This window comes from Cygnus atratus, chromosome 2 (genome assembly GCF_013377495.2).
Source record: "Cygnus atratus isolate AKBS03 ecotype Queensland, Australia chromosome 2, CAtr_DNAZoo_HiC_assembly, whole genome shotgun sequence".
Classification (NCBI taxonomy): domain Eukaryota; kingdom Metazoa; phylum Chordata; class Aves; order Anseriformes; family Anatidae; genus Cygnus; species Cygnus atratus.
Genome location: NC_066363.1, coordinates 83,954,013 through 83,970,237, shown reverse-complemented (window position 1 = coordinate 83,970,237; position 16,225 = coordinate 83,954,013). Strand labels below are relative to the sequence as shown.

General features: G+C 40.0%; 1 protein-coding gene across 2 annotated transcripts in view; it reads right to left on the bottom strand.

Moving 5' to 3' along the window:
• Positions 1 to 16,225, bottom strand: part of CTNND2 (catenin delta 2) — a 428,710-nt gene that overhangs the window by 281,402 nt on the left and 131,083 nt on the right. For both annotated transcript variants that reach the window (XM_050709047.1, XM_035552796.2), the window contains exon 5: positions 6,856 to 7,028. In XM_050709047.1, the coding sequence (XP_050565004.1) occupies positions 6,856 to 7,028 (173 nt within the window). The remainder of the gene's footprint in view (positions 1 to 6,855; positions 7,029 to 16,225) is intronic.

Sequence of the window (16,225 nt, the reverse complement as noted above, 5' to 3'; positions counted from 1 at the left end):
CTCACCGTTGAGTTGGACATGCTCACAGTGGCCAGGGGGTAGGAACCCCACAGCACAGAGTACGCCTCCTGAAGCTTTCATATGTGTCCAACAACTCCAAGTTGCTCATTTGAAAGACATGTTACAAAAACGAGGAAGGCAAACGCGGGGAACATCGAAGAACTTTTAAAAGCTACTTCTGTTACAAGCTTCTCACCATCTCTAAAGAGAAAAGAAGGGCTAATCTGCAGCTGGCTTTCCAATAATGCACTTGACAAGAGCATGGTTTTCATTTTCAAGGTTTAAACTGTGTGGCAACACCTTCTATAAAACAAAAGCAGGATGCCAAGATTTAAAACAACAAGTACAAAGCAAAGTTTGCACGTGAGAAAAGGTTGTTTGAACCAGCTATGTTATCCGCTACTTCTTGTTAACAAATTTTTACGTTTTGGACTGTTAAAATGGACTGGCATAATAGTGTACTTTGTAATATTCAAAATTGCTCCAAAATACAATAATGTGGACCGTTACCAGGGTGTAGTGAACACCTGATAACTTAAATTTGTCATTGGTTTTAAGGATTCTAGGCAAGCCCTGTCATCATGTATACATAATTTCTGTTTCTAATCTACTTTTACACTGCTTGATATGTCAAGGACTTATAGTAATTAAAGTAAACCAATATTATCCCATATTCTCTCTATAAAGCTGTAGGCATTCTGCAAGCGCTAATTCAAAAAAAAAAAGGGCAAAAAAAATCCCTCACATGATGATGGTCTGCTATAGGGAAGGAGATGTAGTGGAGGATACGAGAATTAAATGCTTAGTTAAAAATACAGTGCTTAGCACTTTGTAAAAAGCCAAGCATTTGCTCTGTGTGAAGGAGAGAACTTTTGGATGAACAGATTGCAATGCAATGTTAGCATGCAGTATTTTCTGAGTTGTGACTAATCCCAGACCTGTCTTAAATTTGTTGTGAGGTTCTTATTTTTTTCAGAGGAACAAGTGTGTGCTCTTATTTTCCACTCAGGTTTTCAGAGGCAAAATGCATTTCAGATTCTCCCTGGGTTTCTCCTTGTCTGTTGCTTAAGACAACCATACGTCATTGTTCATCCTGTGATGTGACATTACACTTTGTATGGAGGAATGAAATACAATGGTATTTGTTCCATTATTTTTCCATTTATCCATTACTGTTGTCAACCTGATAATGAAACTGTGTTTAAACTAATAAATTGAGAGCAAATTTGCTTTCCAGTTGTTATATCCTCCTTCATCAATCTACTTCACAGACATGAAAAAAAATGAAGGACTTTCTTTCTCCAGCCCTGTAAATATCTATTCTAAGACTCAGAACTTTCAGTTTTTCCAGTATTACAAAGTAAAGGATCCTGTTTTGCTTCTTTGGATTCAATATGTGGGTTCTGTCGTATCCTTTTTAACAGCAGAAATGCGTGAAAAAGCACAAGAACATTAATATAGCTATGAAAAATATTTTCTTTCCCTATTTAATCTTATTAAAATATCATTTCTTACTGATCCTGGCAAAACAAGATCTGCAGAGCTCTATACATAAAATTACTGAGGGTGTCCAGTTAGGTTATGGTGGACTAGAGAGAACAGCCTAACTGATGTTTGCCTGCCATTATTCACACTTTTAATGCACCAAATTTCAGCGCATCTGCTTTTATTGAAGTCAATTTAAATTGAAAATTTAATCAGAACTTTAGCTGAAAAAGATCAAATGGAAGACACTGCTAGACAAGACTGCTGTTTCATAAAGCAGTATTGAGAGGGGCAAATAACCATGCTGCATTATTTATTCTGCTGAAAATTATTGATGGATAAGGAGCTAGAAAATCCTAGATGGCTAGACAGCTTAAGCAAAACTTTGGGCTGCTAATTACTGAAACATCAGCGGGCTGATTCTTGGAGGTTGCTCCCAAAGGGAAGAGCAACGTGTAAAACCAACAAAAACTGAACAGCCCAAGTCTCAGAGAATAAAATGACCGTTATGGATGTATTAGCAGGTGCAGCAGATGTGTTTGGTGTATCACCTAAAATCCCTTCAAATTATTTTTTTCATAGGCGTGCCAAAATGCAAAAGCAAAAAACTGGTAGATTCTGTACCTCTGTGCTTCATAGGTGCGAAGGAACAGAACGTCTGTCAATGCAGCTGGCAGAGTCTCAGCAATAAGGATGCAAAAAGACTTTAGAGTCAGTTCTTGGGAATTAAATGAAGTTACATTTTCCAGGAACATGCTGGAAAATTTGCAGCACAGTACCGATTACCCTTAGGAAACCATGGATTGTGCTCAATGTCCTGTGTACTTCCCTGACAGAACAGAAGAAACTGAAACGTTGGGTTACCTTTGAGCAAGTCTACTTGCCTGTTTTGGGTTTGGATGAACTTGTCTCCACAAGCGTTTTTAGTACATGGCAGGTTTAGTGTTAAATAAGCCAGTTTTCATTCCGTTTAGCTCTCTCGAGCTCTCAGGGATTGCTTGGCCCTTAACATGTCAAACCCCAGCACACCACCACATCTCCTTGAGACTTCTCCCAGCTTCCTGGGCAGGTTCCCAAAAGACGGTCACATCTGGTGACTGTGAAGACAATCGTATACAGCACGTCATTGCCTACGAGGAGACCTTTCTCTTGATTCTAGGAAGGACTTTCCAACTGGACACTCAAGTTGTGTGGAAGGCATCCCTCCAGGCTGCTCAAACACTGCTGCTTTGGCTTCTTGAACATCCGTGGTGGCTGTCAGCTTTAGGCAGCAAACCTGATCGTCCTTACAAGGGTTTTTGAGAGACACGGGTCGTCTTTTAAGGATCCAACTCTCCTTTCACAATCAAAATGATGTTCTGTGCTCTTTCAATCATTGCAAGACTTCCCAGTCTATTGAGGGTTTTGTATTTTTATTTTTTCAACTCAAAGAACCTCCCATATGGCTTATCTCAAGGTATCACCCTCCTCTGGTCCAAAACCTCTATCGATGTTCTTCTACAAAGGGCAGAAGAGGGCGTGGAAAGTGCTTAACAATCCCTCCCTAGTCTTCGTGATGCAGACTTCAGTCCTTGGGCAGCACCTGTGGAAGGGTCTTTCCCTTGCCAGGCTGTTTTGCTGTCATTTAAAAGTTTCTGACCTAACTAGGAAGATGCGCTACCTTTGTTCAAATGCACTCATATGGTAACAGGTGCCAGACCACACCTGGGAATCCTTCAGCTGTGGCCTATTTTATTTATTTCTCCCAATTTCAACACAAAGGTCATGACCGGTGCAAGGTCATCTCTACACTGTGTTTGCAAAACATACCCCAACACTATTAGGAAAACTTGTCAGCCTACCTGGTCCTAATCTCAAAGGTCATACATCGATGAATGTAGCTAATTCCATCGTAGTCTTCTACATCCACAGACAGAATCGTGTGTGATCATTTCAGAATGTCCAGAGATGGTCAAGCTGTGGTTTTAAAGCAGCACCGCAAGCTGCAGTCATTACCTCCTGTAGGATCACACCAGCATCCCGCAGACCAATTTCTCACGAACATAAACTCTGCTTGTGACTTGATCTCTGCAAGTAGTAGTAGTAAGAGTAATCTGTCCTAAGATTTCATCTGCCTCCTGTACTTCTCATGTTCATATTTGGAATCCAATTTTAAACAGATCATCATCTGCCACATCCTACCAGAAGTGGAGTCCTTATTTTAGATCTTGTTTGGATAGAGTACCAGGCAGCTCATCACCTGACTCGTGGCAGGAGGAAACACACTCTAACTGAGAAGGGCCAACTTACAGTTTTCTCTTGACAACTGAACACATTCTGGTGCCCGTGTGCTAATACTCTAAACAGGGCTCGTGAGACACAGTGGTCTGATGAATACAAACTTAACAACTTGGCTATAGGAAGAAGGAGACAAGTTGAAAAATTAACTGTTAAATAATTTTTCAAGGCTCTTTTTGTTTTCAGGGGTTGTCAAATTCTGTGCCATCATGTTCAGTCCAGAAGCTTTAGGAGCATAGGATAAAACACGGTAGTGATTTCCCTCAGTTGCTTGTTAGCCTCTGAGAAAGTTACATGATCAGCTAAAAAAATCTTCATCCAGAAATGTTAACTAGTTTTACTTCCTGTCCCTTCCCCTTGCAAATACATGGCAGAGCACGCCAACACCCACCAGTTGTATTACATGCTACGTTTTATATTATATACATTATATATATCTACAGTGTAAGCTGACTGTTCTCACTGTGACAGTAAACCCCATCAGTTGTTCACAAATTGCATGTTGTCCAAATAGAGCGCTCACCTTTGAGTAACTCATCTGCAAAATCTGCTGCTTTTCCTAACACAAGCCACTACTGACTCTTTGCAAATAACGGTAATTGATCAATATAGGACGTATCAGGATCTGGACACCACGTCTGAGAAGCTGTTCTCAGCTGGGAAACAGAATAATTTCCTGCCACAGGAGCAGTCATTGCTAAGAAATTCAATTCCCGTGGCACTTAGAAGATTAAAGTTTTGTTCTAAAGTACTCAAAGCACTGGAAAAACTCTATGATCTATAACATAGTCCTCCAAATTGACAAAAATGTTAGATTGCACTTTGCAGCTCTATACAGGAAATCCCAAGACTAATTAGTTCCTGGTTTTTATACAATTGCATTTTCAGAAATTGTTCTTGCTGTCACAGCTGGCCTTGGGACTATTTACATATTTTCCCACACATTCGGGCTATCAGTCATGTTCAGGGATAGCTGTGTTCCTTGCACACAAACAGAAAAGGAAATTATCACAATCTGAGCAGTTATGACTCCTGAGGCTTATTTTAATTATAATAGGGATAGCAAAACAATTCCAAGGATTGACTTTTTTCTCCTTAATAGTGGGATCAGCAATGGTCATATTCAGAACTTCTTAACTGACTCTTCCCTTTCTTGTATAACCCTTTAAAACATCCTTTACATGTTTTTTGTTTGTTTGTTTTTATGGTGTTAATTCATAGTTTATGTGGCAGTTAATATTTTGAACGTATATTTTAATTTAACTGAAGTTGCCAAGCATCCTTTGAAATATAATGGTGTGAACTATTGTTTATTATGTTCCATGAGTTATTTCCCTGCAGGAACATCTACCATATAAGCTGGAGGAACACAGAATAAGGAAAAAATAAAAAGAAAAGATATGCAAGGTTACCTTACTAACTTACTAGTAACATTACTGAAGGTAACCAGTTCTGTGTGAATGAGGTGATTCATGAGAATTTTTCAGAACTAAGCAATGGCTGTTCAGTGTAATTTAAATGAAAAAAATCTAGATCACTGTTCTTTTCCCTCTTCATAAATTCATCCTTTTCCATCATTATGAGAAAATTTTTATTAAGAATATTAGTATTTCAAAACCCTAGGCAACTGCATGTTTACACTTTTCCCTCCTTCCTCCTTCTACTGCTTTTTATTATTATTTTCAGATTCCTCTTCTTTTCTCATCTCTTCTTTTCTGTTTTGGCTTGTTTCAACTGCTCTGTTGCTCTTATAACCTGTTCCTTACCCGTTGGCTCACTCCTTTCTCTAGACTCCTTGACGAATGCATCCCACCCTTTCAGGCTAACCCTTGGCTACAATGCTTTCCACGAAGCACAACTCCTGATGACATCTGCCCAGGCTACAACTGGGTATTACAGCCTCCACCTTCCGGAGTCCTGCTCTCCTGCTGGCTCCAGTCGCCAAGAGCATCAGGGAAGGCCTCTTTGGTAAACGCAGGAAAACCCTGAGACCTGGCCACTGCACGGGCTCATTTTAAACCCTTGACAGAAGAAAAAAAAATACATATCCAATCTGAAATGAAATTTAACCGTGTTTTATTTCGTTTCTCAGTCTTAGAGGATATTTTTTTTTCTGAGCGAATTGGGTGAATGCAATATTGTATGTCTCTTGGTATTCCACAAGCTGTGCGATGACTATATAATACTTGAAATCTCTTAGCAATTTAAGGCTTTGAAATTCAAATGCAGCTCACTTCTAGAGAATCCTGAATTATAACGTGTCCTAGTGTCACACTGAGATGGTCTGCTTTATCGTGGCAGTTAAGTTCTAAACAGAGAAAATAACCTGAACTGACCCGTGAAACCCAATCAGACTTTGTTTACGTACAGAAGCATAAATACTTTGAGAAATTTTGGTCTAAACTGAAGCTTAACTTCCCAGTGAGAGGCTTTGATGTCGTGCTGGAAAGCACAAAAGGTGAGGGGGTTATGTGTCAGAAATGGAGGCAATCATTCAGACAGGAAGAGAGACTGAGAAAGTTTTCATGAGTATCTGAAACAAATTTCAAAAAGTTTGAAATGTACATGTAGCTCTCTGGTAAGTTGTTTGACTTAAAGAATGGCAAAGAAAAAGCAAAAAGTGATTCTTACAGGTAGGTGTGGGCAACAGCACCTGGCTCTGCTTGGCATCCCAAGCAGATTTTGCATCTAGTGTCACTTTGACTTTGTTTTTGTTCTCTGGCACCTGAGTGCTTTCTGAAATAACCTGACACCAACGCAGCAAGGTCCTAGTCCTTAGCTAGGACTCCCCAGCAGCACAGCAGCACAAATTTTCAAACTTGCATGGCTAAACATTCAATCACCAAATATGCAAGCAAGAAAGTAAAACCGGCGTGTAAATCTTTCTCATCGGGATTATTTTACTACCATGCAAGCCAAACTGCTTCAGATTTACAGAAATCAAGGCGGTAATTCAACCCCACTGCACGATGCCTCGAGCAAGACAAAAAGGCAAGCACCGAAGAGCTGGTGAGCACTGAGCAGCTCTCCTTCCTCGCCGCTCCCCAGCATGATTTCGGGTGGGAGAGCGCAGGGTGGCTTTAGGAAACCTACCTGGCTGTAGCTCTGGATGGCACCTCTGGCCTGGGCGCTGCGGGCCGGGAGCGGGGCGGCTGCCGTCTCGCCCAGGGCGAGGGTCTGGTTGCTGTGGTAGCTGGCCGAGTACTGGAAGGAGCCCTCAGGCTTGGCGTTGAGCTGGAGAGCACTCTGGGAGAGGAGGCTGGGCCCTGCGGGGAGAGGGATGGAGCCGTCAGCAAGTCTCAGGGAAAGAGCACGCAGGTGCTGTGCACCGGGCGGCCCTTGGAGGCATCAAACGCGTGCCACGTTTTGGCTTTGCAGTAATAAAAGTCACGGAAATTAAAGTGTCTCTTTACCCCTCAATCAGCAGCGTTATGCCGTTCAAGTTACAGAGCACATCTCTTTCTTCAAAAGAAACAAACTGTCTGGGAAAGAAATTCCAAGCCTAAATAAAGCCAACCAAACAATTTGATAAAGAAGCCCTGGTTTTCAGCTCAGAATACTTTATGAGTTTTCCTTTTTTTTTTTTTTTTTTCCCCAGATAAGCCTGTTTATTTCACTTAATTACACCCAGTCGGTCAGTATGGGAAATGCTAATTTGTCCTTCCCCAGGCCCCAGCACATCGTATCTATTGACTGCTGCTCCTCTGCAGTGTACACACGGTGATGCAATACTTTGGTGCCTGTAGGGATGGATGGCAGCCTTTAAAATATTAATAGCTCCTCTCATCATGTAGAGCTCACCCTGATCTCGGTGAATTTTTGATGACTATTTTGTCAGCCTATCTTATCTTTCCCATCACAGTAGCACACAGTAGGAGAACACGGCGCAGGCAGAGAGCTCAGATTGGGGCTGCCAAACCGAGAGGTACATGCAGCGTCAGGAATATGAACAGTGACACCTTCAACAGTCAGTTAGCGGCTCTGCAAAACTCGAACATGTTCTCATATTCATTAGGTTTGTTTGTGAGTGGTGGAGCTGATCACATCCACCCAGCAGATTTCCTGATTTGGGTTGTGAGAGCGTGTATGGGGCAGGGGAAGGCTCTGGCTGCACCGCGCTGTCCGCGTGGCTTGAGACGGGACCTCCCGGGACCGCTGCTGACGGTGACCTCCTCCTGTCCCCATGCACAAAGAGCTGCGCTAAAGAATACCCACCTAATCCTCCCCTATGCCATCTCTGATCGCAGTCTCTCCTAGTTTTCAAGGAACTAGCTGACTCTTCCGTGGTGTCTGGGCCCAGCAAGCGAAAGAGAAGAGGAGAGAAAAGACGAGGGTTATGCCTTGGGCATTGCACATGTTACGAGGCAGTCTAGCTTCACCCCAACAGCTACGATGCACAGCATATTCAGTGGCTCCACGGCGACAATACCTTCACGTGCTGGTTAGCACAAACAAGCTCACGAGAGCACAGCAGGTGACACAAACCTTAAGGTATGTGAAATGATAATGTTGGTTTAGCTCTGATAGCACACATGGAAAAACTTTAAAGAGACTTACGCCAGTCAAATTTCAATGAATTTTACCAGAAATAATTCCCAATACATCTCTAATACAAATGCCAAATTTTGTGTTCTGCAAGTCTTTGCTAAGAGGATGATTACAAAGATTTCCATTTAAAAATGTGCAAACAACCCCCCTTCTCCCCAAAATTAACATGGAAAATATTTTTTCCCCAGCTTGTTTCTCAGAAATGGCAGACTCATTATAACTGACATTTTCCCAAATCCAACCTGAATGGCTCATATTACAAAAAAAAATAAAAAATGCAGTAGGCTGCGTAATAGTGGAAGCGCTCGCATCTGAGTGCAGACAGTGATTATGACACTATTTTACATACCAACAGTTTGTCAATTGCCAAATCAATCTCATTCATCAGAATGTTCCAGATCTAGGACAAATTTAGAAAATAAGTTCTGGGCCTTGTATTTTCCTTACAAGCACAGAAGGAGGCAGGGCTTCACGTATGTTGAGAGGTTATTAATATCACATGCACAGGAGAGTTGAATTAATCCTGCATGGATGCTTAAAAAGCCAATATATGGTAGCTTTCTATTCCTCGACTCTGCAGATAACCCTTACTAAGCATTTCCCATATAACTGTTTTTGTTGCAAATTTTGTTCTTTAATTAAAAAAAAAATATTTTCATAGTTTTCTTTAAAGATCATAAAATATAGGCATAGTTTTAAAATATATATTTTAGATGTTATATTAACCTTTTAACCTTTCAGATTTTGAATTTTCACTGAAAATTTGCCTACGATCAACCGACATGATTAAGTCCGCAAAATTCACAAAAGCATAACTTTCCCAGGAGGGGAAAAAAGTTGAAGCAAGAAAGAAATTTTTGCACATGAAAGTGTTTCAACTCATTCTTAAAGTAATTATGCTATGACATTTCTAAAGCTTAAATAATGATTAAACTATCACATGTTATGAACTCAGTATGTTTAAATCTTCATTGCATCTGGCTTTTAAGTGTTCTTTCCATATTACTATTGCTCACTAGGGGATGTATGTAGCCAGCTAGGATCACATACATGGGCTCCCTGCACCATTTAGCCTAAATGCTTCGATGCACTTTAAGAAATATATCCAAACTGGGAAAAAAAAAAGAAAAAAGAAAAAAAAGTTAGAAAGTTTGAAGCACATGGCTGTGAACTCACTAAATATTAGATAGAAGTTTTTATTTTGTACCTTAACAAGCAGTAATGAACTATTATAACCTACATGCATTTGAGTAAAGTAATTACAAAGTAATTTAAGAGAAATAGACAAATATTTAAATTTCAAACATACTCTCAGTTCTCAACCCAAAGTAGAACAAAATTGTGTCTGCTCACCTGCAAATAACTAAGTGTAAAACAAGCATAGAGACTGCAAGGCACATTTGAGATCAGAGTGATCTTGAAAAAACACAAGTTCCTTTTTTAGGATTTAGTGACTACAAGCAGTCCCATCTTGTTGATAGGGAAAAGATGGATCACATCTCCCATCAGGATTCTTGAGATTTCAATTTGAAGGCACAAACAAACCCTCTGAAGAGCCTGCAGCTCACACAAAAGAGAAGAAAGTGGTTTGTTTGTGTACTGCTGTACACAGAAATAAATGGTAAGGCTTACTGATGGCTCTTTACAGCAAACTACTCTTTCTACCTGGCAACAATTTCAACTCCATTGTGTTAGTACAAGAAATTGTGTATGCAATTATTTTCCATTTGTTTTTGGAAGCATTAAAGCAACTGTAAATTCTTTATTTTCAGTCAGGTACTCTAAATCAGCAGTTACCTATTGGAATAATTCAATCTCATTTGTTACCTTAATGCTACATAATTAAATATCAATCTTCAATTTAAAATATGCTTGAAAACAAACAGTTCCAGCTTCATACGGTTCAGTTTAGCAGATACTGAGTATTTATAATATTGCTTTAAATATTTGCACTACATTTTGTGTTGTTGCTGTTTGGGAGGACATAACTACCTGTTTTCCCATACATTTTTTCACTATTAAATCAAACACCTATTCTTCTTGTGGGAGAATAGTAGGGGTGGGTTATTCATGGTGGGTAGTACCAAACTTGCACTGATTCAATGGATGTTGCTTTCCTCCTGTATTATCATCACTAAAATAGTTTCCTGAATTTCCTCTCACATTTGTACTAAGTCAGAGCCATCACGCCGCAGAAGGCACCACTGTGGACCAACTTCTAAAGATGGAGCAGGGTTCAGTAATTAACCCTCTACTTGTTTTCAGTTTGGTGGACATGTTCTGCAGAAAATACACTCCTCTTCCTCTTCACCTCTTGCAGAACAGTGGCCAGGCTGCCTGCCTTCCTCACCACGGCTGCTGTAACCTGGGGCTTGGTGAGGAACTCTTGGGTGTGCACCTTGCTTGGGAAACTAAAGTGCATTTTAGCTGGGGAAAGCTTCTGGAGCACAGAGAAGGACAGGCAAGAAGAGAACAGAAGAGGATGAAGGACATTCCTACAGCAGGGAGCCAACCCACAAGGAAACCTCAGGGGTGAAGGAGAGCAGAGGACTTCTCCAGGAATCAGAGAAGGCAAATGGGAGTTTCCTTCACAGCCTGGAAACCCAGGTGCTAGAAGGCATGGCAGGGTTAGATGAAAAGAGTCACCCATTCAGAGAATGAGGGAAGGGGATAAGTTTCTTTGGAAGCACTTTTCATTAGCTTGTATTACCCACTGCTCTTAAAGTCAGTTGTGTTATAGGTTATTATTTTTTCTCCTTTAAAAACTTAATAGTTTAAAAGTTTTGGAGCACCTGCTAGTACCTGGAACGCTTACTTTAAGGTCAACAGGGAAGGGGAGCAGATCCCACTAGACTCTGGCCTACTTTGAGTCCCACCACTAAGGACAGCAGCACCAAGGCCTACACTTGCCTTTCTGCCACACTGTATTTGAGAATCACAGAATCATTAAGGTTGGAAAAGACCTCCAAGATCATCTGATCCAACCATCACCCTACCACCAATATCACCCACTAAACCATGTCCCTAAGCACCACATCCAACCTTTCCTTGAACACCCCCAGGGACGGTGATGCCACCACTTCCCTGGGCAACCCATTCCAATGCCTGATTACTCTTTCTCCTAATGTCCAACCTAAACCTCCCCTGGCACAACTTGAGACCATTCCCTCTAGTCCTATCACTGTGAGAAGAGGCCGACCCCCAGCTCCCCACACCTTCCTTTCAGGCAGTTATAGAGAGCAATGAGGTCTCCCCTGAGCCTCCTCTTCTTCAGACAAAGCAACCCCAGTTCCCTCAGCTGCTCCTTATAGGACTTGTGTTCCAGACCTTTCACCAGCTTCATAGCCCTTCTCTGGACACACTCCAGAAAATAAGCAGAGTCTGGCATTACAGTGAACGAGCTGATTTATAGCATTAAGTATGGTGTTTATGGCTATAAATATAAGCTGCTGATTAATAGACTCCATCACAAACCACTGATGAAGGAGAAGCTGTGCAGCACCTCGCGGCTTCTGGCAAGGGTTGGTCACAGAGCTTGCAGAAGTGTGGGGCTGCAGAATTAGCCTCACCAGGCACAGCTGGGGCTGTTACTGAGCCCTTTACCTGTAGAGGATAAGGTGTTGCATGGCAGGATTTCACCTCAAGCCATTGCACTTCTTTCTGGATGATAATACAATGTGCAGTGCTGCAATCTGGTGAAGCATAGCTATTTAAAAATCAAAGCAAGGAAGTGAACGGTCTTAAATGATAAGATTATTATTAATTCAATGAAATCATAGTAACAGTTGGTTACAGGAAATCAAAGTCACACAAACAGTCCTGATTATAATCATCTAAGTCTGTGTCAAAAGTGGGGGAAAAAAAAAGAAAAAAAAATTATGAAAACATTTGTCCTTTTATTTTTAAGTGTAATATTTTCTTTGGAAATCAAATCTTGTGCCTGCCCTTTTTGCTTTCTTCAGACCACCTCCTCTTCCTTCTTCCAACATTCAGAATCAAAAAAATCCAAGCCAACCACATAACACAAATAAAAGAGCAAGAACCAAAATTTCCATTTTGATTTCTTTTTAAAATAAGTTATTTTTGTACAGTGAGTGTTTGCATACAGACAGAATTGTTTCAGAAGAGCAGAATAATAAGATACTTCTCGGTACCTGCAGGTACTGTTCTGGCTCTACCAGTGAACTCTAAGACAATAGAAAAAATAATTACAAATGCACATAAAAAATAGAACAAATACACATAAACTTCTTATTCTACTTCTTATCCAAGAAATAACAAAATAATATAGACCAGTAAGGGAAACAAAAAAGGTAACATAACAACAAAATTCTACCCGTATAATTATTTTACCATGTTTTTCTGTTTAGGTCATACCTTACATTTCCTTTTTTTTAAACAACACTTTGCAGCCTACTCAAAACAAGATAAAAGAAGCTTTCTGTTTTTTGAAAAAAAGTGCAGTTTCCTTTTAAATAGTATCATGTTGCTCAGCACAGAAATTTGTTTAACTTGTGCAACTGCCTTTTACCTACATTTCATCAGAACAATCCCACTTACACAGTGAAGGAAGGTCCAAAATGTCCATTTTTGTATGCTCAGAAATCCTCAAGGGCTAAGGCTACTATATTCAAATCCCTTGAGTTACACCTGGCAATTTCAGTAGGAGTCAAATCAGTTTTTAAGATATTTTAAGTGTATGAAAGTTAAGCATGCTTATAGAGAAAATGTACCAGCTGAAAGTACGGTATAAAGCCAATTAAAAAAATACAGTGCTGGAGAAGAGTAGCTATAATATTTGAAATGCTGTATTACTAGTCATTTTTTACATCTTTTTTTTTTTTTTTTTTTTTTTTTCCTGTTGAGATTTAGTCTATCAGGAATACCATTTGTAAAAGTAAGCTTTTGCATGCGACTGCAAGAAGTCCAGCTGAAAAGCAGTTGACTTCATAGCTATGTCGAATCAGTAACTTCTGCGGCAGAGATGCCTTTCCCAGCGCCTGCAGAGTGAGTCCAGTGCATCTGGGGCAGGGAGTGGCACTGGGCAGAGGCAGCGGCCACTTGGCTAGAACATGCGGGCACATGGCAATGGAGCAACACCAAAACCCAACTCCCTGGTGGGTCACAGAAAAGGCTGTAGGGTGGCAGAAGGTCACTAACTGAGGCAGCCTGTCCTCACATCAGCAGTATGGGTAGATACATTTGAACATAAATCAAATCTCAGTAATTCACCCTGGTTTGGGCTACCCCATGTCATTAGCAGACCAACTACATCAGCATGCTCCACATTTTAAAGGGATGCTTCTTTCTGCTGGTCCTCCTGCAAAAAGAGGGATTTAACGCTCCCTGACATTACCAAATTCAAAGACAATAGAATGCAGATTTCCTCACACCCTTGGAAACAAACCCAGAGAGAAGCCGGGTACTCAGCTGCCCACCACAATCCACAGTCCTGGGTCAGGATGCCCAAATTAACCAGAGAAAGGATTAAATTAAAAAAAAAAAAAAAAAAAAAGTCCGACCAGAGTTAATCAGCACAGTACTGAATTTTGATTCAGTGGATAGTCATTAATGCCTACTGGAGCTTCAGTGAGAGATGACAAAAAACAGGCACCATAGCCATCAACAATCTAATAGCTGTTAGAATCAGAGCTGGTTGGGAATCAGAGCTGGTGAGTCATGACGTGTTCTCTTCCCTTCTTTCAGAAGGTCCCTGTCTGGTGAATATGCAGTAGCAGCGATTTCCAGATCATATCCCATAGTGGTCATAAGCAAAAGAGTATCTCATGTAAGAAACCCACTAGGAATTTGGAGTCCAAGGAGCTTAACTGTTTCAGAAGTTAAGCATTTCTAGCAGTTAACTTTCATAAGTGCTGAGAAGACATGAAGTGCTGAGAGACTGGTGCACTACCTTTACACTGATTAGAGGTGGAGGGAAGAAAAACAGCCTACTAAATTTTGCTATTTGCAATATTAGTATATCCTGAGTGAGGATTTAGAAACAAATATGTGATGTAAAATCTGATAAGAATTAGGTACGATCAGTATTGGTACTGATGTATTTTTACCTACAGGACAGCCAGGTAAGGTAGTAGGAGTCTGTGGATTAACTTTATTATAACCTAAGAGAACTTAATTATTATATATTTTTTAACCTTATCTTGTAGTGCTGTTGCTGGTTCACAAAACTAAATAGCCAGATTTAGAATGTGGGATTATTGTGAAGGAGGAACTCACAAAAAGAAACCAAAGAAATCATTCCCTGTGGTGGTATTAATGACAGCCTATCCCTACTGTCTGCCAGTCAGTCATCTGAAAAGTTACTCATTTCCTAGTAGATAGACTGCAGTATCTCATGGAATACATCACATAGGAAATTCTTAGAAATTGGAGCTTCACCATACATGACAAGTAAAGATATTTTTAGTGCACGCAATATAGCTATTGTATGGTTAATCTTCAATAGGAAGAAAAAAAAAAAAAGAATTACTAAACAGGACTAATATTTCGTATTACAGAACAGAAGCTATCATGTAATAAGTATTCAATAATACATTATCTGTTAGCTGTTAAATGATCAAATAATTACCATATAATGACAAGTTACACACAGTACTATATTTATTAAAGATAAGGGCATGATTAATTCAGTAAACTAAATGTATGCAATAATTACTTCTGAATTGGCTAAAATAATTGTACTACAAACTACAGAAACTACACCTAGTCAGCCTCCATGAGATAATTACATGCTCATTACTTAGTTTTCCATGTGAAGTTTCCAGTGAAAATATCATGCGAGTGGAAAGAGCAGGATGTTTTCTCTGCTTAAGATTTAAACTCAGTTGGATTACTGAGGCACATTTCCTCTCCAATTAAGTAGTAAACTGGAGCACAATTATTGTGTTATACATTTCCATTTGGTCAATCATCTATTGCAATGCCAGTTCTAATTGACAAAGGAAATAGACCAAAGCATGCTAGAACGAACATTTAATTAGTTCGCATACCAATTATAAACAACACTTCACTCACCTTCGATCAACTGACAGAAGTAGTAATGATAAATTATAGAGTAAGTGTAAATAAAGTGTTTTTAATTAGTGTAATTAATCACCTCAAACATTCTTCAACCTGCTTTGCTCATTTGGGTAAGAGTTGAAACAAAGCACTAGCGAAACTCCTTTAATGTCCTTTAAACATTCATTTACAGAGTTAATAGGTTGAGGTGCCTCACATTCCAGCTGGAGGAATCATCTTCTGTGTTCATATAGGCCTAATTAAGGATTTCAAATACCAAAAGTCGTTGTTTACTGTTCCTTCTTCCTCTTAGGTCATTTAGTTTCAGTGTGAAATATTGATTCCGACCCTACAACCTACTTTTCTTTGTTTAAGTGTGTATAGTCATGCAGAGTAGTTGCTAACCACTCTGAATGCCTGGTTGTATTTGTTGCCCAGCTTTGCAAAGAGATGTATGATTAAAACAAATTCAATAAAATAAATGATCAGGTCAGGTATCTGTAGAGTGGGCGTTTAGTTTCTGACTGCTCAGCTTTAGCTGGGAAGATGGAAAAATCCTGAAACTAGACTGGAAGGACAACAAAAACAGGGAGAGCCCTTGACGGTAATCTGAAAAGGTGTTTCCACAATATTTGATAGTAGCGTAGAGGGGATGATAAAGACAAGGTAGACAGACCCGTTTCCAGTGATACTAAATTCTTTGTCATCTCACTGGTGTCTCCTATTTTCCAAGTCTTGCTCCCAGAATCAGGCTAGGACCAGGAGTAAATTTTCCCTCAAAAACAGAAGAGCAAAGACCGTTGTTTTAAAACCCTCCACTTCAGCATGGCTTATTTTCGAGATCATCTGAAACATTCTTTGAAGAAACTCTCTGTTGCTGAGATGATTTTGGACA